The 22682-nt window shown below is 45.9% G+C and overlaps 1 protein-coding gene across 4 annotated transcripts in view; it reads left to right on the top strand.

Annotated features, from left to right (window-relative positions):
• Positions 1 to 8622, top strand: part of Ark2n (arkadia (RNF111) N-terminal like PKA signaling regulator 2N) — an 83809-nt gene extending 75187 nt beyond the window's left edge. For all 4 annotated transcript variants that reach the window (XM_087592713.1, XM_087592711.1, NM_001107374.2 and 1 more), the window contains 1 exon segment: positions 4810 to 8622. In XM_087592713.1, the coding sequence (XP_087448839.1) occupies positions 4810 to 4999 (190 nt within the window). In that variant the 3' untranslated portion in view covers positions 5000 to 8622.
• The last annotated feature ends 14060 nt before the right edge of the window (positions 8623 to 22682 follow it).

Raw genomic sequence — 22682 nt, 5'->3', positions numbered from 1 at the left:
TTAGGTGCTGGCTCTTTGTGTTCTTTTGTTTGCAGGTGTAGATACTTGGTTTGGATCCAGTCGCCCCTCCCCCTTCTCTTTGCATTTGTTATTCTACATAGTCATGGGTGTTCTGAGAATTTTAGGAAGTCAGATTTGCTCTTTGAGTTGTTCTCCATGGGATCATATTGCTCTGCTTGTGTTGGGTGCCATTCTCCGTGTTTGGCTTTTGTGCTTCATGATGTGCCTGTTCAATGAGGTTGCTTTTCTTGCTTACTAAGGTCCTTTTTCTAAAAAAAAAATAAATAAATCAGGAATTCTGTCTTCTGTCTGTCTATCTGTCTGTCTGTCTATCTATCTATCTATCTACCTACCTAATTTATTTATTATGCATTATTGAGCCTGGCTTTCACTTCATAACTAGCCTTGGCTGATCTGGAACTTGCTTTGTAGGCCAGGCTGGCACGGAAACCACACTGGACCTTGTGATGTGGGTTTTATCTGACCACAGATAGAAAGTGTGCTCTCTGGATTAATAATGGCTGAGTGCTTTGTTCATGGTGGCCTTGGACAGTTCAGTCCACAGCCTGTTCTGTGCTTATAAGATGCAGACGTCAGCTCTTCTAGCCCATGTTAGTCTTGGTAGATGGTTCGGCCTTCATGCCACTGTTTTTCTCTATTTTTCCTCTTTCCCCCTTTCCTCCACCAGCCCCACTGATGGTTTCTTGAGATGGCTTACTGCCCACAGTGCTGCTTTTCGTGGAACCAGTCACTAACACCAAAACTTAAACTAGAACAGGGAAGGGAACTAACATCTCCCTAAAAACCACAGGATGAGCTTTGTTCCCGTGGAGAAGAAGAGCTAGGTACTTTGCTTTCTCAGGACAGAGAGTACACCCATCAGCGATAGGTTGGCAGGGGCTGTCCTTTCTGTAATGTGGAAAGTCAGCATCGTACAGCTGGAGTCTCCCCTGTTGGCTCCAGCGAATGAGGAATAAGAAATTCTATCAGATTTTACTGTATGTATTTTTTTCTAGAATTTTTACAAATGAGGTCTGAAGGTTTTTTTAATTTTAATATTAAAAATATCTTAGGCCTGGTGCCATCTACCCATAATAACAAGTACTCGAGCACTGAGGCACAATAGCCTGACTATAACGGGAGACCGTGTCAAAGCAGAATCAAAAACTTCTTCAAACTGTACCTCAGGGTCGTCTGATGGGTTACGGGGTCCTGGGTAGATGTGTGCAGCCTATGTCTGCACTAGAATTGGACTGGGTCAATTAAAACCCAGCCAAGTATGCTCCCCACCTACCCAATGCCATTCATAATACAGAAAAGTGTATGGATTCATGCATGAAAATTGCTTTTTATTTTAATGCCTCAAAATTTTGAGCCTTAACGGTAACTCTGTGGAGCTTATAAAAACCACTGCAACCTTACTGCATGAAAAATTACCCTCTGGAAAATTTCCATCCCCGTTGTTATACATTATAAATTATTTCTCTAGTGCGCACTGCTTTACACTGCAGTTGAACCGTTTCTCCAGCACCAGCCTGCTCTCTGTACTATACAGAAAGTTATTGGGCTGGGAGGCGGCTCTCTTGGTTAAGTGCCTGTGGTACCAAGCATGAGGGAGGATGGCTTTCTGATCCCAGCAGCTGGTCTAACCCAAGCTCACTGGCCAGCCAGCCCAAACCGTGTGGGCGAGGTGTGTGTGTGTGTGTGTGTGTGTGTGTGTGTGTGTGTGTGTGTGTGTGTAACTATTAGAGAAGCAGTCAGGGAAGATTGCTAAAGTTGTCTGCTGGCCTACGTGAACATACAGTAACCCTACCCCTCCGTATTCATAGATTCTCTCCCTTTCCTCTCCTCTCCCTTCCTCTTTCTTCCCTCTCTGTTTTCACTGTAAGTAAGAAAAAAGCCTCACTGTATTTCATTCATTTCTTGGGTACATAAATCATAATGTACACCTTAATTTTTGCAAGCTGTTCATTTTTAAGTAGCCAGCAAATACTGTAGACAGGCATTCTCTTGAAAATGTTTGTTGTTAACTGTGTGTGTATATGTGTGTCTGTGTGTGTGTGTGGGGGGATTTAGGAGTATGGGTGCCATCAGAGGACAGAGGTGTCAGATTCCTTGGAGCTGGAATTAAAACTTGTAAAGTCACCCAGAGTGGGTGCTAGGAACTGAACTTGGGTCCTGTAAGAGAAATAAGCCCTCTTAGCCCCCCAACTTGAGTCTTAGGGGTAATTTATTCTATTTTGTGCTGCCTGGATTGTTGTGTAGAACTGATCATCTAAAACTTGCCTTCTAGAAGCTGGTTTGTTTCACTTTTGCCTTTGAAATTTCTGAAGGGCAGAATGGTACCTCTCAATGGGAGTGTGCAGTTTATGGTGGTTCTCTTTGGGAACTAGCCTTCGAGCTATAACTGTCTTGGTAGTCTTGGGTTCTATAAGAGAGCAAGCTGAGCAAGCCAAGGGAAGCAAGCCAGTCAGTAACATCCCTCCATGGCCTCTGCATCAGCTCCTGCTTCCTGCCCCGCTTGAGTTCCAGTCCTGACTTCCTTTGGTGATGAACAGCAGTGTGGAAGTGTGAGCTGAATAAACCCTTTCCTCCCCAACTTGCTTCTGGGTCCTGATGCTTGTGAAGGAATAGAAACCTGACTTGAGACAAATCAGGAAAGTGTTGGACCAGAGAGTTTTAAATTCTGAAGACAGACCCAGGAGGTCAGGGCTTGATCTCATCCATTGTTCTTTTAGGGGCTCCAGTGGAGCACAGTCCTGCCTCCCCTTTATCCCTGTGGTGGCTGGCGCTGCCTGTACCTGGCACAGCAGTGAGTGGTTTAGTAGTTAAGTCCGTCTGCTCTGGCTCTGGCTCTGGCTCTGGCTCTGGCTCTGACTTCGGTAGGAAATGCAGGCTTTCACTCCTACTCCCTGCTCCTAGACCAAATTCTTTGCTAGAATCTCTTTGGATGTTTAACAAATACTCCTGAGGCTGGGCAGCATTCTGTGGCTCGATAGAGTAGCATTCAGTGGTCACCGGAATGGAGATGGGATTTTCTGTAGGTCTGTACTTAAGTCGCATTCCATCCTCTTCTATAAAGTACAGCTTAGATCTGATCCCTTTAGGCCGCTGCCCGTGATTCCTCAGGGAGAGTGGCAGTGCACTTTACACCCCATGGTTCAGAGGTTCTAGGAATTCTGCCAAAGATTACGTTGACTGTCTTGATGGCAACTTAGTTCCTGAATTCTTACCAATTTTCTAGTTGGCTGACTTTAGTCAGAGTGCTGTGCTAATGAGTTCTTGAAGTTTTAGAGAACGTCATACTTTTAGATGGTTCACTTTACTTACATGACTTGCCTCAAAGTTCCTTGACCTGACACATAAAATATTGTGACCAGGGTAAATCCTGTCACCCGCCTTAAGCATGTTTCATCTGTAAAAAAAAATTTATTCTATGTCAGGTTTTTGGATTGTTCAGTTAGATGATATATAAAACTACTTAGGAAAGTTAGTAGTCCTTTTGTGTCTAGTCATCAAAAACAGGACACCCTTAGCCTAAACTCTTTACCTCCCAGACAGTTTCCACTTCACAGACCTTAGTCTGTGTTACTTAGTGGTCGGAAGACTTGGACTGGACCCTGTGCTGTGCGGTCCTTACTTAGTACTACCACTAGTTAGCCGTGGAGTATAGTGTGTCTTCTAGCTTAGAAGCTATGCGGCCCATTTCCGAGCTGATATATAAGAGATATGGGTTCAGAGCAGGTGTGGTAGCCCACCCCTGTAATTCTAGCACTCATGAGGATGAGGCAGGAGCATTAGTATGACTTCAAGGTCAATTATGATACATAGTCAGTTTAGGGCCAGTAAGGATATGTAGAAAACCTTGTCCGAAAGAAGAAGAACAAAGCACATAAAAGCCCCCACCCTACCACAGGCCTTTCTCTTGGTTGTCTGGCCGGCCAGCCTTTGAGAGAGTGCGTGTGTAACTTTGGGAGGCGTATGGTTTAAAAGCAAGGTTTCCTCAGTCCTTATTACTACTGTGTGTACGATACGCGGTGAGAGTTGAATTCTGGTTGTCGACTGCCAAAACGTGTGCTGCCTGTTGTTTCACACATGAGCTATGTGAGGACAGTAGTTTCCCATGTGCCCTTAGAGCTCCAGCCTTCTGCCTTTCTTGCTTGAGTCAAGACTTCTCTTGGGCTTCCCAGGGGAGGCTCCGGTTTCATCATTCGCCTAGAATATGAAGTTCATGAAGTTCATGCTGGTGTTTCTGAGGTTCACCAGGAGATCAGCAGAGTACTTCCTCCAATATGCTGTAAACTGAGGCCCTCAGCCTTGCTCCTTTCACTGAGCCACAGTGTAAGACACATTGATCTTTTTAGGCAAGGTGTAGTTCCCACACAGTCTTAGAAATACAACCTGTAAATGTGTTATTCTTATTTTAAAAATAATGGTTATTTAATTGTGTTACAGAACTTTTTTGCAAGCAGATTTTACCCATTTTTCTTGTTGTCTCAACTAAGGTGGTTCCTTCTGTGGAGAATTTCTGTTTTCCTACCATAGGAATTCCAGAGATTTAAGCAAGTCCAGAGAAAGTCCTCTTCCCTGTTGTCAGTAACTGACTGGAGCCCTCAGTCAGTCTTTTAAAGGCTAACCTGAGAGCGGGTGGGAGGGAGGGAGAGGCGGGTGAGGAAAAGGCACTGGTGGGCGTCGTGAACTTGCATAGTAGGACTGACATAGTGTTATCAGTACAGCTAAGGTCATGCTATCTCATGGTTCTCGTGGTACGATTGGTACGATTAACCGGACCTCATTCTCACCTTGCAGGTGTGCTCACCCCCGAGGAGGTGTGATCCAGAGCGTTTCTTCCTGGAAGCATGGCTCGGGCACACAGTACGTGGGCTCCCGGCCGACACAGTCATGGACTGCTGTGACGCCCCAGCAGACGTGGGCTTCGCCAGCAGAGGTGGTCGACCTTACCTTGGATGAGGATGGCAGGCGTAAATACCTTCTGTAGTGGAGTGCCACTGTCTCTGCACTGGTCCTTCCAGCCCTCCTCTCCGTGACATGGAAGTTCATTTCATAGCTTCAGCTTCCTAAGCTGTTTGTGGCATTTGTGGGATGGAAATTCATGGTAGCTCCCCCTTTTTATTAAAATAATTCACTTAGGAAAATAACAGCACAGAGAAATAATTTTTTCTTTTCCTCAATAACAATATGAGAATGGTGGATTTTATTAGACAGCTTCATTTTGCTTGGTGATCTACCTTAAAGTCACCCTCCATTTAGAATAATATTTTACTTACTAGACAAAATGGATTTCAGGTTTTGAATCTCATATTTATTTTTCTGTATAATGAAATTAATATCTAGATGTGACCACTCTCTGTCACCTCATTGTCACTCCTGGTCTCGGGCATTTGCACACAGATTAGTCAAGTTCTCCTCATTGGCGCCTGGTAGGGCATGTGCATTTAGAAACCCCTTCCTTAGATGTGGAGGACAGAAGTGTTATAAAATATATTTTTCTTTAGCTTACTTCTTCTGCCTTCTTTCCTGACAGCTCCTTGTTTGCCACAACACAGATATTTGAAATGCCCCTTTTATTTCCAAATACTATTAAGGGGACTCAGTTGGTCTCTTTGTTGCAATAATTCCTAATTCTTGGAGATTTTTCTGGATATCTGAAGAGTGCATTGAGAGATCAGTGGGAAATCTGTATCTTCCAACGTTTCCCTCCTGGTTTATTCAAACAGTAAGCAGACATGGAAATCTGTTACTCAAGTAGGAAGGCTGTAAGAGGCAGAGTGGCATCAAAGTCTGTAGGCACTTGCAAATCTGAGCAGACAGTGCCTTTCCTCACATCTGGTTGCTCCAGAGAGGGTGCGACCACTGTTTAACTGGACCCCAGGCTGTGTTTGTAAGTTTTCTTCTCTGCCTCCTAAAAGTATGTATTCAAGAGAAATCAAAATATATTGTAAGGAATCGGATGCAAAGCACATCAACAGTACTGTAAGTCGCACAGTTTAAAGCATTAGAACAGGTAATAGAAACTTCAGGGAATTTAGGAAATGCCAGCGGAGGAACTCTGTCGCATCAGTACTACCCTTTCCCTATAATGTTGTAGTTACTAGTGAAGTACTTTTAAAAAGCAATACCTAGAATTAGAACACGCTGTATTGTGCACAGGGGGAGTGAAGTAATATTGGCCTGGAAGACTTCACGTGTTTTTGTTTCTGCTTCTGTTTTCATTGTTACGTGCGGTGTTGCTATGTCCTTTTGCCTCCCTCTTCAAACGCCTTGGTGGTTCCTCCTCATTACAGGGTGAGACCCGCCATTTTCATTCAGTGCACACACACTGACCAGGGATCCACTCTGCATCCAGCACTGTGCAGGGTCGATGCTGTGGAGGCCTGAGAGGAATGAGGCACAGCCTGCCTGCATGCTCCTGCATGAGTCTGCCTGGCTCCATCTGCCTGGCCTTTCTTTTTCCTTACACAAATACAAGTTCACTCATTCTTCTCCTTGTTAATTGAGTTCTTTTGTAGACTCCTCCTGGAGGGCGTTTTTGAGCGCCTGCTTGTTGATCCTTTCAGGGTGTCCTGCCCTCTGCTCACCAACTGCTCATTTCCCCTTCAGTCTATGGCTTTACTACTCACTAGGTTTTAAAATCATGAATCTCCAGTTGTAGTGCATTGATCACTCTCACCTGGCCACAATCCTAGATAGAAACCAAAGACCCAGAGGCCAGAGCTAAACAGAGCTTCTGAAAATTCACTGCTGGTATATCTTTGGACTTTCACATCTTGCTTTAGGATTAATTTATTGAGTTTTACTGTTACACAGTTTTTTGTTTTGTTTTTTTTTTTTACTTGAATTAAAATACTCAACAAAGGAGAAACATAATTTCTGGTCTGTGTTTTCCAGAAAATCATTGGTAAGAGAATACAGTGGAGGGTATGACTTGAAGTTTTTGCAGCTTATCTCTCTCTTCCCCAGTGTCAGGGCACAGCCCACTTTAAAGAATGTTTTTGCATTACTTATTTTCATGTTAATAATGTTTTGTTCAAGTCTATATAGCAGGTGGTTTCCCTTGACATTTTATTTAGCCATCCCCTGTCTTTGGGTGCACTGTGGACTGGGGACAGAATGGAGTTGCAGCCAAACTCTTTTCTGGCCTTTTATCTTAGGTTGCACACAGATACTCCTGATACATGACCCTGACTACTTGACTTGGTGCACCGGAACGGAGAGTTAGACATTAATATTCAAGGAAGTGAAGGCATGCTTGAAGCAGTCTGCTCTCTCTAGCAAGTATGGGACTTTCCCATCTGATGCCTAATTAAGAGGGCAGTTGAACTCCTTGGTTATTACTACATCTAGGAGAGTGGAAATGTGGTTTGTGGCAAGGTGTTACAAATTCTGTGACATACAACTCTTAGAACATTTGAAATTTCTCTGGAAGTATTGTTTGCTAATCAAACCTTTACATTTGGTACCATAAGGAGTTCTTTATGCTTTGCCAAGACATTGTGTGAGGGTGACAGTGGGATCACAGATTACCTTATGCCACGAATGTGATTGATTCCCTCCCCTCCAGTCTGAAGAAGCAGAAGCAGAAGCCTGGCTGTTTGTCACTGTGTCGGCTCTGCAGTTACAGAGCAGTGGTTCTCACTTGTGGGTCGTGACTCCTTTGGGGGTGAATGGCTCTTTCACAGGGCTGCAGCATTAGGAAGGTTGTAGACTGACTGGATGATGTCAGTGGCAAGGGATTAGTCCTAGCATGCGTTTGTCAGCACAGCTCTTAGCATGACCTGCCCAGTTTGCCAGCTCAGTCATTCGTTCACCTACTGTTAGCAAACTAGCACCACAAGGAATTTAAGACAGATGTTGCCTGCTTCTTTTGTCATTGTGTCACAAGGCTTGCAAAAGCCTGGGGCACAGTTTAGTCTTAGTTTTGACTCCCCCCCCCCTTTTTTTTTTAAAAAGGCAAAGAGCCGAACCCCAATTCCTGTTGTCCCATATGTGTGTGATGTGACTTCCATGTGTATATAAAACTATTGCACCCTAACCAAACTTCCTCAGACTGTGCACTGTTTGTTTAAAATAATCACGTATTTTAGTTCAATGCTGTTGTATTTTTTCTTTTTATTTAAAACACTACTTATTCTCTAACAAATTTCAAAGGGTAGAGATCTTTAAAAAAATCACTGGAAACGAGGAAATGCGTTTGTTGTTGCTTTGTTCTTTAAAGAGTGCAAAGGTCGTTGGCTCTTTTGCTCTTCTTACCTTGAACATGAATTGTCAGCCATTGTGTGGCTAGGACCCAGTGCACTTGGTGTTCACAGACCTGCTGTTGCTGGCCTGAGCGTGGACTTGATGCAGTGACGACAAATCATTGCGTAGAAGTAATGTTTCCAAATGTGCAACTCAAGTTTGTAAATGAAATTTGGTTCTTTACATCATTATTTAGGTTTTGTTTCCATTTAGTATTTAATGGTCTTTGGAGAAAAAAATAAACAGAGTGTTATATATATATTTTTTGGTGCAAGATAAGATTTTGTTTTTTGAAATAAGTCTGTAGCATAAAGGTTAAACTATTTTAAGATAAAATAAAAATAGAGTGTATTTAAACAATGACATTTTCTGAGAATGTTTTTTTTTTTTCCTGCCTCAGTTAATAAGGTCTTGCCTGGAACCTTTCCCAAGCTATCCTTTGGAAGTGAAAACATGTTACATTTTGTTAACAGACCATTGTAAGAAGCCTAGTTTTCTAATCCATATCTGTGTCCTATTTCCAAGATGTGTTACTAAGTAGCCTGTGTCAGGTCTAGGGGGAGGCAGTTTAACGGGATTAGGGCTGGCTCAGTTGGTAAAGTACTTGCCAAACCTGGGTTTGATTTCCCACACCCAGGTAAAAAGCTGGTGACACACTGGGGGGGTGGGAGGGTGTAAGACAAGAGGATTGGTCCCTGGAGCGTAATGTCCAGACAGGCGGACTCTGAGGAGGTGGATGGCTCCTGAGGATGACAATGCGTCCCCGCCTCATACACACTTGTGACAGTTCTACATTGGCTTCCTTAGCCTGCATCTCCCTTTAGCTAGGGCCAGTGAGATTTCAGGCACTGTCGAAGGGACTTTTGCTCTCCAGAACAAAATTCTATTCGGAACTCATCACTTTTCAGAAAAAAACCATGCCGGGTCTGCTTTGCACGGGATTAAACACTGTCTCACACATAACCACAGGAACCCTTTCCCTAGTCTGGCTCTGCCCTCAGAGTTTATTTGGTTACAGAGCAGAACATGTCATGGCTTTTGTAAAAGGCACGAAGAATGGAGATCTGGGGAGAGACCGAGCTCCTAAATCCGTCACCCAGAATCCAGTACTTAGTGGCTCTCTTTACCAAGCAGGGGCTGTTTCCATTTTGTTTGAGACACCTTCTTCACACTGCCTGGTACTTGAAGCACCTGCCAAGAGTTTGTGGTCACACAAACGCCTCTTCGACTCTAACAGAAAACCGTTTGCCATTTGTGGAATAGTCCCACGCAAATAGAGTAATATGTGACTAGTACTGTCTCACCTGGCCTTCCTGCTGGAGTCTTTGCCAGACTGTGGTTTGCCTGCCCTTACTGTAGAGGTTCTCGACCTGTGGGTTACGGCCACCACAGGGTCCGCATAGCAGAGGCTTACATTACTATTCATAACAGTAGCAAAATTACAGTTACAAAGTAGCAACCAAGAACTTTATGGTTGGAGGTCACAACATGAGGAGCCATATAAAGGATCACACTGGGAAGGTTGAAAACCACTGCCTCATTTGGTTTGATTTTTAATGTAGGCAATCGCCTCACTGTAACTTCAATCTAAAAGGAAAAAATTACAGAGAAATCATATAGATAGATAGACACAGAGAGAACAGACAGACAGACATAGTTACACACGTAGTTATACACAGACAGATATAGTTATACACATGCATACATTTGATTTTAGGTATGTTCCTGCTCCGGAAGGAGCAGTCAGTCCTCTGAGATCTCGGTATGTATGATTCTCTTCTCTGATCTCCCCCCTAACCTCCTTGAGAAGGAGTTTTACTGTGTAGCCCTGGCCGTGTGTATCAGACTGACCTTCCACTCACAGTGATCTGCCTGTTTGTCTCCACGTGCCGGGATTAAAGGTGTGTTCTGTCATATTCAGAGTCTTCATTGTCATCACCATCCATCATCAGCATCAGAACCTTGGGGGCCCCAGAGATGGCTCAGTGGTTAAGAGTCCTGGCTGGGTTTTTTTTGTTTTTGTTTTTTTTTTTTTTTTTTTTTTTGGTTCTTTTTTTTCCGGAGCTGGGGACCGAACCCAGGGCCTTGCGCTTCCTAGGTAAGTGCTCTACCACTGAGCTAAATCCCCAACCCCGTCCTGGCTGTTTTTACAAAGGATTTCAAGTTCAATTTCCAGCACCCACATTGCAGTTTATAACCGCCTCTAATTCCAAGTCTAGGGGATATGATATCCTCTTTTGAGGGTTCCAGACACATACATATACATACATACATACATACATACATACATACATACATACATATGTACATACATACCAATGTACACATAAAATCAGTCTAAATTTTAAAATGTTTACCCCCACCCCCCATCTTCTTTCTTGATGCCCACACTAAGGTCAGAAAACAACTTAATAGCAGCCAGTCTTCCCTTCCATCCTGTGGGTACCAGGGTCAAACTGATCCATAGAGTCAGGGAAGTTCCTGGGCTACAGTGGAAGGCTGGCTCAGAGAACCTGCCTGGAGCAAAAGGATGCAGCACAAGAGCTGTGAGCTCAGAAGATGAACCTGAGTATCAGGCGCAGGGAGAAAATGCCCGCTCACCCCGAAGCCACAGCACCTCGGTCCTGCTACACCCCTGCTCTACCTTTCAGGATGGTGGGGCTTCGTGCAGGGGTCCCCGTGTGTGATGAGGATCCACGATTTCTTTCTGCTGGGCCTTGGTGTTACACTTGATGGGTGAGTGAAGGTGGGCACGCATCCAGTGAGTAAGTGAACTCTGCAGAGAGTGGCACGGTGGCCGGTGGGATGTAGACTTCCTGTGCTGCCTGGTAACACACCCATTTGTTAGTTTTCTCTATATCACTTCCTACTCACTGCTGTAAGAAGCTTGTGGGAACCCCCCTGCCCTTTGTGCTTTGGGAACTGGCACCTTAGAGGAATTGGATCTGTTCCCCTCAAGTAACACAAGTCTCGAGTGAGTTGGCGAAGTGGATCTTCACGCTATACCTGACTGTAAAGCAAGTTTGACGTTAGGGTGGATCATGATCCCGTGGCAGAGCTTGTCAGCAGGTCAGAGGCAGGTGAGTGACCTACAAGACAGCAGATAACCTGAGGAAACTGGATGCTAAAGGGACTTGGGGTGCATGGGTTTGTGTGTTTTAATTTAGAGAATACTTTATTGGTTCTTTTTTTTTTTTCCTTTTTTTTTTTCCAGAGCTGGGGACCGAACCCAGAGCCTTCCGCTTGCTAGGCAAGCGCTCTACCACTGAGCTAAATCCCCAACCCCTTGGTTCTTTATAACTCTAACAGAGCCGTTTGGGAATGAGCGTCATTGTTCGGTAGTGCTATAGGCTTTCTGGGTTCACACTCACTCACAAAAGCTGTTCAAAGGACTTCCGGTGCACTCTGGCTGAAGTTTTCAGAAGGTACTGGATGACCAGCACCCACACGGCCTTGACTGGGAACCCTGCTCTCAAAGTTCCAAAAGAAGGCTTTTTTATTTTTTCTAAATTTCCACATTGGGTAAGAAGTCTTAAGGATTGTTATAAATTCACAGATCAGAAGCTGGGCAGAGGTGTGACAACAGATTCAGATTTACAATGCAGACTTAGCCAGGACAACTTCATGCTTTATATGATTTAAAATCCTCTTTTCTCTGATTGATGTTTCCCTTTGTTTCTTTTTTAAAAAGATTTTATTTTTAATCATGTCTGTGTGTGTGTGTGTGTGTGTGTGTGTGTGTGTGTGTGTGTGTGTCCGTGTCTGTGTGGGATAAGTGCTAAGTGTCTGTGGAGGGTAGAGGTCAGGTCCCCTGGGATTGAGGTACAATGGCTGTGAGCTGTAACCACACTCTGGTGTCTCTGAGAGCCACACCCACTAGTAACCACCGTCTGCCTCTTCAGCCCCTCCTTAAGTATTTTTGCTACTGGTGTTAATTTCTTCCAGCCAGAGGAGAATGAGAAATCTTTCAGAGTAGATAAATGTTTGATTGGGCAAGTGGACAGAGATTTGAACATACAGACCAAAACCACACAGTATGCATCTGGGCTCAGGCTTTGGATTGACTCTGGAAACTTCCGGTAGGAGATTCTATAGCTATGGATCCTGAGAACAGATGGTCTATAAGCAAGAGAAGATGCAAGCTGGTATTACAGAATGACATAATTAGGAATAGATAAATATTTTTCAAAGGAGACTGGGGAGTAGCAACTTGTTTCCTGGCTTCTGGAGCATCATTTTCCTCAGTAATTGGGGAAACTGGAATTGTCTAGTAAGGCTGAACAGGTCTCTTACATCAGGATCAGGTAACTTCTTGGGATGGTCCCTTTAGTTGTGTCACATGTGCGTAGTGTAGAGAAGGAAGTCACAGAGACACTTCACTTAGTATAAGCCAGTTTGTTTCTTTAAAAGCGGGATCACTGAAAATAACCAGAGACAGTGCTGTCACGCGAAGTCCTTGTATGTTGTATGTGGATATAAGTCCACATGTGTACACGGGTAAGAAGTAAAGTGTGTTTAGACTGTGGGTTATAGTTTTAAAGGAAGGAGGAAGACAACAGTCAGGATAGGGAGAAGTGGAAAGCCGTGGTTTTTTTTTTTTTTTTTTCCTTCGGAGCTGGGGACCGAACCCTGGGCCTTGCGCTTCCTAGGTAAGCACTCTACCACTGAGCAAAATCCCCAGCCGAAAGCCGTGGTTTTAAGGAGAAAGTTTATGAGCATAAATTGCTTCTTGCCACTTTTCCATATTGTGCTGTTTCAGTGTGAATCCATCAAGATGCGTTCGCCGCTCTCCTAGGCCTCTGAGAAGTTGAATAAGGAGAGGTGTGTGTGCACTTACGTCAGCCACAGCAACATGACTGTCTCAGTAGTGGGGATTAGAGGAAAGGCAAAATGCAGAAGATTGAATGACGTCACTTTGAAACTTTAGAAATGGAAGCAGGGTGTTGGGAAGTGTTACCGTGTTCTGTCTGTGCCCTCAGGACTGAGATTCCCCTCTATGGAATCACCCTCTATACCACGATTCTCTGAGGAGACTCATAGGAAACTGGATGTCCTGGAATCTGGAAATGATTCTCTGCACTCAATCAGAGCCCTTAGTGATGCCCTGGAGGCCCCAGCACGCACAGGGGAAGAGAAACTTGGAGACAGGCAGATGGGCCTCTTGCAAGAAGAACTGGAGGAGTCGAAGGCGAGAGAACTAAGAGATGAACGGGTAGAAAGGGCGATGCAGAGTCAGCTGGGATCCAATGGAGGCCGTCTCGGAAAGCACACGGGGGTGGGGGGAATTTACGTTCCTTAGCACCCATCCGAGGTAAAACCACAGGAGCTATTGTCACAAGGCCTGAGTGCCGCTGCCTCTTCAGAAGCCCTTGGATGATCTGTTCCCTTTCCGGAGACTGTCTTTTAACCCGAGTGCTTAAACCTCTGTAAGTCCCTTTCAAGAGATGAAGTAGCACTGCATATTGACAAGGAGGACATATGAGTGCGTGGGAAAGACAAACAGCACAGTTAGGGGTTATGTGTCCCCGGGACAGTTAGCAGCTTTTTACTACAGTTTCTTAGGTTGGGTAATAGCAACGCAGAACCACAGCAGTTTTGTTTGTTGAGACAGGGTTTCCCAGTGTAGCCCTGGCTGTCTGGGACTCTCTGTAGACCAGGCTGGCCTCCTAAGTGCTGGGGTTAATGGCGTTTTGTGCCACCACCAGCCGGTATCAGAACAATGACAGTTTTGTCTTTGTTTTTCTGAAACAAAAGTTTCACCACGTTTGGCCTCGGACTTGTTACTCTTTTCTTTTCGTGTAGTCGGGTTTCATGTAGCTTGGCTCCTTGTTTTAATATTTAAATAATTATTTAATACCATTTTTGTATTAGATATGTATGATAGCCCCAAAAGAGGTTTAAGTGGAATAAAAGCCCCTTTCTGGCTTTCTTAACGTGTCACTAGAAATGCGTGTGTTCTGGGGCTGGTTCCTGTCAGCTGCTTGTACCACTTAGCGATATCACCAAGAGCACGGGCAACGTGGCTTTATTTATTTTTCTGATAATTTCGTCTTGTTTAAATTCAAGGCTTTTGAACTTCAAAGGATACCACCAAAAAGTAGAGAAGACTACTCACCCAACAGGAAAAAGTATTTAAAGGGCTCAGCCTTGTGTCTGAATAAACTCTTATGGCTCAATTTAAAACCATACACAAGTAGACAAAGGCCGTCTGTGGTGACACACAGCCCTTGGGAGACAGAGGCAGGTGGCTGTCTCTAAGTAGCAGGCTTTTCTTCATTCATCGTGACCAGAGACCTGAAGAAACAGCTTAAGGGTAGCAAGGTGTCCCAGTTTGGATTCTGTGCAGAGACACCATGACCAAGGCAACTCTTACAAAGGTAAACATTTAATTGGGGCTGACTTCCAGGTTCAGAGTGCATTATCATCATGGTGGGAAGTGTGGCTGCTTGTAGGCAGTTGTGGTGCTGGAGAAGGAGGTGAGGGAGAGTTCTAGCTGATCTGAAGGCAGCTGTGTGCCATACTAGGCATAGTTTGAACTTAGAAGACCTCAAAGCCCACCCCCACAGTGACGCACTTCCTCCAACAAGGCCACACCCACTCCAACGAGGCCACACCTCCTAACAATGCCCCTCCCCATGGGCCAAGTATTCAAACGTGAGTCTAGGAGAGGCCATTCCGATTCAAACTGCCACACTAGGTGTATTTTGATTGAGGGTGTTTCTGTCTTATCAGGGAGGGGAAGGCATGGTAGCGCAGGTGTCTCAGTCTGTGGTGTGGCCCTGTGAAGCAGCAGCTTGTTTACATTGTGTCGGATCAGAACCTGAAGCCAGTACAGCCACCAGCCAGGTCTTAAAGCTCTACTGTCTTCAGAACATCCCAAGCCAGGAAACACGGGGGGTGGGGGGATGTTCATAAACGAGAACCTGCGGGAGACATAGATTCAAGCCAATGCAGACGTCTGGCATCAAAGCATCCAGGGAAGATGACAGATTTAGAACCTGCCTCTCTCTGATGTGGTGAATGAGAGTCAGGGTAACAAGGAGAGGAGGAGAGGGAACCATTAGAACTCCCAAAGGAGTTGAGCGGGTGCAGGGAACAGCCTCTGAAAAGAACAGGCCTCCACCCACACAGTTCCTGGGGGTCAGGGAAGGCAGAGCCCCATCTGAGAGGCAGTCCAGGCGGCAATGGAGAGAAGAGGACAGGTGGCGGGAGTCACTCCTCTCTGAGGACTGAATTCAGCTCTTTAGACGCCCGCCTGCCGAGGCAGCAAGAGCCTCCACCGCTGAGCCTGAGGCATTTCACCAGCCTCCTCCACCCCCACCCTCCCTCCTGTCTGATTGTTTTGAGCCAGGATGTCTAGCTGAACCTGAAGCTCACTGAACAGCTTAGGGGCCACCCAGCAAACTCCAGGGATCATCCTGTCCCCGCCTCCCTCGTCAGCCTTTATTTTTTTTACATGGATGCTGGGCATTATTGAACTCAGTTCAACAAGCACTTTATCAACTGAGCCGTCTCTGTTTTATACTCTATTTCGTTGTTTTTTTTTTTTTTTTTGTTTTGTTTTGTTTTGTTTTTTTTTTTTGGTTTTTTTTTTTCCCCCGCTCCTGGAGCTGAGAACCAAATCCAGGGCCTTGCGCTTACTAGGCAAGTGCTCTACCACTGAGCTAAATCCTCAAACCCTCTATTTTGTTTTTACTTTCTTTCTTTCTTTCTTTTTTTGGAAGCTTTTATGGATGTATTTATTTACGTTTCTTTTCGTTCTTTTTATTTATTTATTTTTTTATTTTGAGATAGGGTTTCTCTGTAGTTCTGACTGTCCTAGAATTTGCCCTGTAGACCAGGCTATCCTTGAACTCTTGCCTCCCAAGTGCTGGGATTGAAGCCGCACACCACCATCATCACCCCGCGGCTTTAATGTCTTAATTCCTTTATACTTACAATTTGCTTTGGTTATTAAATTTCTCATCATTGGTACTGTTCTCTTCCTCTTAACCGTTTCTCTTCCCAGCATTCTTTCCTCGCCCCCGACCTCCCCTTTTTTCCTTTTTGAGACAGGATCTTACCATGTTCTATAACCCTGACCGGCATGGAACTTTCTAGTAGGTTGGTCTGCCTCTGCCTCTGCCTCCTGAGTGCTGGGATGGAGGCTGTGTCTGTCACCAAGCCTGGCCTTTGCTCCTCCCGGTTCAGCTTTGGTCTTGGTTTCCCCTTTCATCCATCTCTTTGCTTAATCTCATTCATTTGCCATTTCTGTATTTGCTCAAAATACTTTTTAAATTGCTGGTCCACCCTGCGGTGTTGGCTGTGTGCTGCTCTCTCCACTGTGGTATGGGTGGATTTGACGTGCGTCTCTGCTCTTACTCTTGTAAACGCCGGCTGCTCTTGGTGCTCTTAGCATGGGTGATGTTTCTCTTTTGTAAGTGATACTGGGCACTGAACCCTCAAGAGTGTGTTGCTCCCTGAGAAGATACTGAAGTAAAACTAGGAAGTATCCATCCAGTGGATGTTCAGACTGATACACAGAGATATAAGTAAAGCAACATGGCTGCCGGAGAGCAGGGCTGCCATGTAAGAGAGGTCGCAGACAAAGAACTGCGGGTAACCAAGGAGCTGAGAGTGGGAGAAATGGCCTTCCCCAGGGAGAGCACACGGCTTGGTTGGTTAACCAGTACCCAAAGGGCAGCCCTGAAAACATAGGCATAGGTGTAACACATAGGATGAGCACATTGTATTTACATACTGAGGGACAGACGTGCACACGTGCGTGCGAACACACACACACACACACACACACACAGATGGCTCTGTTAAACACACTTGTTGATCTTGCAGAAGTCTTGGGTTCAATCTCCAGCACACACACAGGGTTGCTCACAACTGCCTGTAACTCTGGTTCTCATGGATCTGATGCCCTCTTCTGGCCTCTGAGGGCACTGCATGCACACGATGCATCTGTCTGTCTATTTATCTACCTACCTACCTACCTACCTACCTACCTACCTACCTACCTACCTATCTATCATATACATGTGTGTATGTATACATGTACTGGAAACACTCAAAAATAAACAAAACCTTTTAAATGGTAATTTAGGAATATACCAACTACCTTGGGAATTGAGGATAATATATTTGAGCTGTTAATATCTTGGTGCCACTAAATGTCACAGACACACACACACACACACATATGTATATATATATATGAATGAAAGGACTATATGGGCAGAAGGTGTTTCAAAGGAGAGGGAAGGGTAGGCGAGCAAGAGAGTAGTAATGCAGGACCCAAAAGGACAAAATATTGCATCTTAATGCAAAATCTAGATGTAATCATTACAGATGTGTGCACATACATACACATGTATGTATGTGACAGGAAGGTAGACGGGCACCTATTTAGGGGAGGAGAGTGACCATCATTGAGGGCGGAGGGTAGGCACAGTAGGTGCAGCGTGAATTTTTTTGTCAACTTGAGGGAGGAAGCTCGAGTTTTCTGGGCAGAGGGAACCTCGATTGAGAAAATGTCCCCTCGGATTGGCAGTAGACAAGCCTGTAGGGTATTTTCTTGATTGATGACTGATGTGGAAGGGCCAAGTCCACTGTGGGCAGTGCCATCCCTGGGAAGGCGGTCTTGGAATCAAACTGGGCAAGCCAGGAGGAGCGGACTGGTGAGCAGTGCACCTCCATGGTCTCTGCTTCCTGCCTTGAGTTCTTGCCTTGGCTTCCCTTCAGTGTCACTTGGGAGGCGTAAACCATAATGAACCCCCTATTGTTTTCACCAATAAAAAATGTAAGTTTGTATTTAAGAGCCGGGTAGCATTGAGTGCTGGAGAAATGGAGAAACTAGTCCTTATGTCCTCCTGGTAGGAGAATAAAATACTGGAGACTTTTTGAGAAACCTTTCAACTGTTTCTCAAGTGGCTAGTCCTATTTGATTCAAAATAAAACATGAATGAGCCTTTCGATCACATTAAATGGTAAAAGCCACTTATGAAAAAGATTGCATATTTTTCTGTTTACTGGATATGTAGATTACACTGGTTGTCGAGGAGAACAGAGGGGCTGAGTGCTAACGTATAAGGACTGTCTTTGGGGACGATGGGGTAGTGGGGATTGTATAGTGGTGGCCTGGAGAGGTGGCTCAGCCGGTTAAGAGCACTGGCTGCTCTTGCAGAGAATCAAAGCTTGGTTCCTAGCACCCATGTGAGGTGCCCTGCAACTCCTGTTCCAAAGAGTCCACTGGCATCTGTGGATACTGCATTCCTGGGTGTGATGCATCTCTGCCTACTGTCTGTCTGTCTGTCTGTCTGTCTGTCTATATCTATCTATCTATCTATCTATCTATCTATCTATCTATCTATCTCTATCTCTCTATCTCTCTATCTCTCTATCTATCTATCTATCTATCTATCTATCTATCTACCAAAGCTATCTGATCTATATATCTAATTTATATATCTATGTATCTATACAGGAAACCACTCATAAAAAAGATAACCTTTAAAATAATAATTTACAGTACGTATCTCTTGTAGAAATATACCAACTACCTTCGGCGCTGAGGGTAGTAAATTTTGAGCTGTCACTATCTTGGCATCACTAACCTCCACATACTTTTCAGAAGACAGTTTTTAAACGGTTGTGGGCACAAAGCTTAGTTGGAAGTTAGTACCTATGTACAGGGGACCCAGAAGACAAAACCGGTCATAATTGAAGACTAACAGGACAGGCTTCCTCACCACTTACAGACTATTCTGACTGACATTGAGAGGAGATTTCACAAGATCCCCCACCCCATTGAGACGCATGGCTTCTGACTTTCCAAACCACAGGTGACAATTATTCCTATATAATCCAGCCATTATTCCTGCTGCGTGGGAATGCTTACTGGTTTCCTGCAGAGATTCAGGGCAAGCGTTGTATAGATGGTGGGATGGGGTGCAGTGAATTCTCACGATCCCACTGAACACCACCCCTCTCGCTTCACACAGAAGGTTTTTGCAACCACTCTATGGAGCGTGTTCCCCAGCTGGCATCCGTCCAGTGTGGCTATGATGGTATCTCCGGGCACTGGTTTGAATTGTGACAGCTTGGTGCAGATGCCCCTTTCTGTTCTAAGCTCCCATTGCCGAGGTTCTCCCTCTTCTTGGTTGCAGGCTCCCAGTTGCTGTCACAGCAGAGAGGCTGTGTCGTTGCTCAGGGAGGCTGAACAAGAATGTGTCAGCCTTTGGCCTTAGGCGGTGCTGATCTCCTCCAAGTCTCAGCTCAGCTCTGTTGATTAGCTCCCTGGCCCTTGGCCAGAACACAGTTTTTGACTGCATTGAGAAAATGCAAACCTTTCTCTTCGCAGTGAAATATTGAAATTCATGTAAGCATCAGTTCAGGCGCTAACTAGCTGGAGCCAACGTTGGAGATGTGGCTGCCAGGGGCTCCTGGGAGCTCAGTCTTTTGATGTATGGCGACCTGTTACGGCTACGCTGTGCTGGTGATCCGGAGGAAGGCAGAGGCAGGAGGAGCTCTGCAAGTGTGAGGTTTGTCTGGTCTGTATAGCAAGGTTCAGGGATACAAGTGTGAGAGCTTGCGATAAACATTAATTACGAAGATAAATGAAGCTAAACATGGTGGTGCATACCTTTAATCCCAGCACATTCTGGCTCCCTAAAGAAATGCAGAGGCAGTCAGATCTCTTAAGTCCGGCCAGCCTGGTCTACGAAGGGAGTTCCCAGGACAGCCAAGGCTACACAGAAAAACCCTGTGTCAAAAAAAACAAAAACAGGGGTTGGGGATTTAGCTCAGCGGAAGAGTGCTTGCCTAGTGAGCGCAAGGCCCTGGGTTCGGTCCCCAGCTCTGGAAAAAAAAGAAAAAAAAAAAAACCAAAAAAACAAAAACAAAAACAAGACCAAAACGACAACAACAACAAAACACATCAAAACAACAAAAAGGATAAATGAAAAGGTTATTCCTAAAAGGGGTTTTAAAATCTAAGTTTCTTTCATTTCTTTTTTTCTTTTCAAGTAAAAGTTTCTGACTTAGAAAGGTTCACATGTGGCTGTGTTGGTACAAACATTATCGGGACCCATTACTAATGGGGGCATGCTTCCACCTCCCTCCCTTCTGTCACTCCACCATGAGGGCCTGGTACTCTGACCTTCATCCCGTAATGGCTACTGAAACTGCAGGGAGTCCCATGGGGTGTACTGTGAGTCCCTTGAGTGTACTCAAGGAACTGTGGCAACTGGTTCCAATTATCCTTGGTCTAGTAATTTCCTGGTCCATTTCTGGCTCCCTAAAGAGCCAACCAAAAGGAAGACCAAGTCTCTTCACACACACACACACACACACACACACACACACACACACACACACACACACCTGTCTTGCCACCCATATCACCTGGATCAGTGCTCTTTGACCTAAGACACACACACACACACACACACACACACACACACACACACACACACACACACACACACATCTGTCTTGCCACCCATATCACCTGGATCAGTGCTCTTTGACCTAACTCAGCTAGCAGGGGTGAGACCAAGAAAAACCTCGAAGGTCAGATTTAGCCTCAGGCTTCTGATTTGCTATCTCCAGGCTGTGCGCACTTCACTGAATCAGCCAAGGCTTAAAAGTATTTGCTGAGTGCGGTGCGCGGGCCAGGCTCTGGGGCCAGTCCTCATCTTCAGTGAACTGGTACTATCTGGTTTAGCAAACCATCACAAAACCCACTGAATGTTAATGTCACTAGGCAACAAAAGGAAATCTCCTAAGCCAGCCAGCCGGGTGGGACAAGTGGATGAGAGGGGCTCCCAGAGTGGATGAGGGGGGCTCCCGCAGTGGATGAGAGGGGCTCCCGGAGTGGATGAGGGGCTCCCGGAGTGGATGAGGGGCTCCCGTTGTGGATGAGGGGCTCCCGGAGTGGATGAGGGGCTCCCGTTGTGGATGAGGGGGGCTCCCGCAGTGGATGAGGGGCTCCCGCAGTGGATGAGGGGCTCCCGGAGTGGATGAGGGGCTCCCGTTGTGGGTGAGGGGCTCCCGTTGTGGATGAGGGGGGCTCCCGCAGTGGATGAGGGGGGGCTCCCGTTGTGGGTGAGGGGCTCCCGTTGTGGATGAGGGGCTCCCGTTGTGGATGAGGGGCTCCCGTTGTGGATGAGGGGGGCTCCCGTTGTGGATGAGGGGGGCTCCCGCAGTGGATGAGGGGGGCTCCCGTTGTGGATGAGGGGGGCTCCCGTTGTGGATGAGGGGGGCTCCCGCAGTGGATGAGGGGGGCTCCCGTTGTGGATGAGGGGGGCTCCCGCAGTGGATGAGGGGGGCTCCCGTTGTGGATGAGGGGGGCTCCCGTTGTGGATGAGGGGGGCTCCCGCAGTGGATGAGGGGGGCTCCCGTTGTGGATGAGGGGGGCTCCCGCAGTGGATGAGGGGGGCTCCCGCAGTGGATGAGGGGCTCCCGGAGTGGATGAGGGGCTCCCGGAGTGGATGAAGGAGGAGGAGTTTTTCAGCCAAGTTTGAAGAATGGATAGCAATGATGGTTTCCAGCAAAGAGGAGTCTGGAAGTTGTGGGCAGGCAAGTATTTGGGAATAAAACCTGGACAAGGCACAGAGGTGACAGTAGGGATCCGGGGGGGACTGTCAGAGAGGACAGCTGCCTTGGGAACACCCCACAGGTATGCCAGCCGTGGGAGCCCTGCTGTTACCCTCAAAAATACCTCCACATTTAGAGGCAGGAAGAACCCATTTAAAAACTAAAGTGTAGGGGGCTGGGGAGATGGCTCAGTGGTTAAGAGCACTGCCTGCTCTTCCAGAGGTCCTGAGTTCAAATCCCAGCAACCACATGGTGGCTCACAGCCATCTGTAATGGGATCTGATGTCCTCTTCTGGTGTGTCTGAAGACAGCGACAGTGAACTCACATACAAAATAAATAAATAAGCAAATAAATCTTTTAATTAAAAAAGAGTATCCAGACATAGTGGCACATGCCTTTAATCCCAACACTCAGAAGCCCGAGGCAGGAGATCACTTAAAATTTGAGGCCCAGCCAGTTCCTAAAGCCCCATCACTGCAATCCAAGTGCACTTCTGAAATATGAGGGTCACCAAGGTGCTGTGTGGAGGGGAGCATAGGGCAGCTCTTGGCGGCGACTTTCATTAGGAAGATTCTATAGGAACCTATAGATTCTATAGGAACCTATAGATTCTATAGGAACCAAGATCAATGATGAGGACAGAACCAAGGCAGTAGGGGAAGCGATGGGAAGAACAGAATGAGGAAATACAGGCTAGGTGGGCAGACATGATGATGGCATCTGGAGAGATCCTTTGTGTGTCTCATGTCACCACCCCCCACCCCCACCCCCAAAGATGGAGATAGGTCACTACCGTTTGTAGCCTCTAGCAATAGGATTGCAGCACAAGCCTTAT

The sequence above is a fragment of the Rattus norvegicus genome, chromosome 18 (assembly GCF_021556685.1).
Source record: "Rattus norvegicus strain SHRSP/BbbUtx chromosome 18, alternate assembly SHRSP_T2T, whole genome shotgun sequence".
NCBI classification, from domain to species: Eukaryota; Metazoa; Chordata; class Mammalia; order Rodentia; family Muridae; genus Rattus; species Rattus norvegicus.
This window is presented reverse-complemented; position numbering and strand designations above follow the sequence as displayed.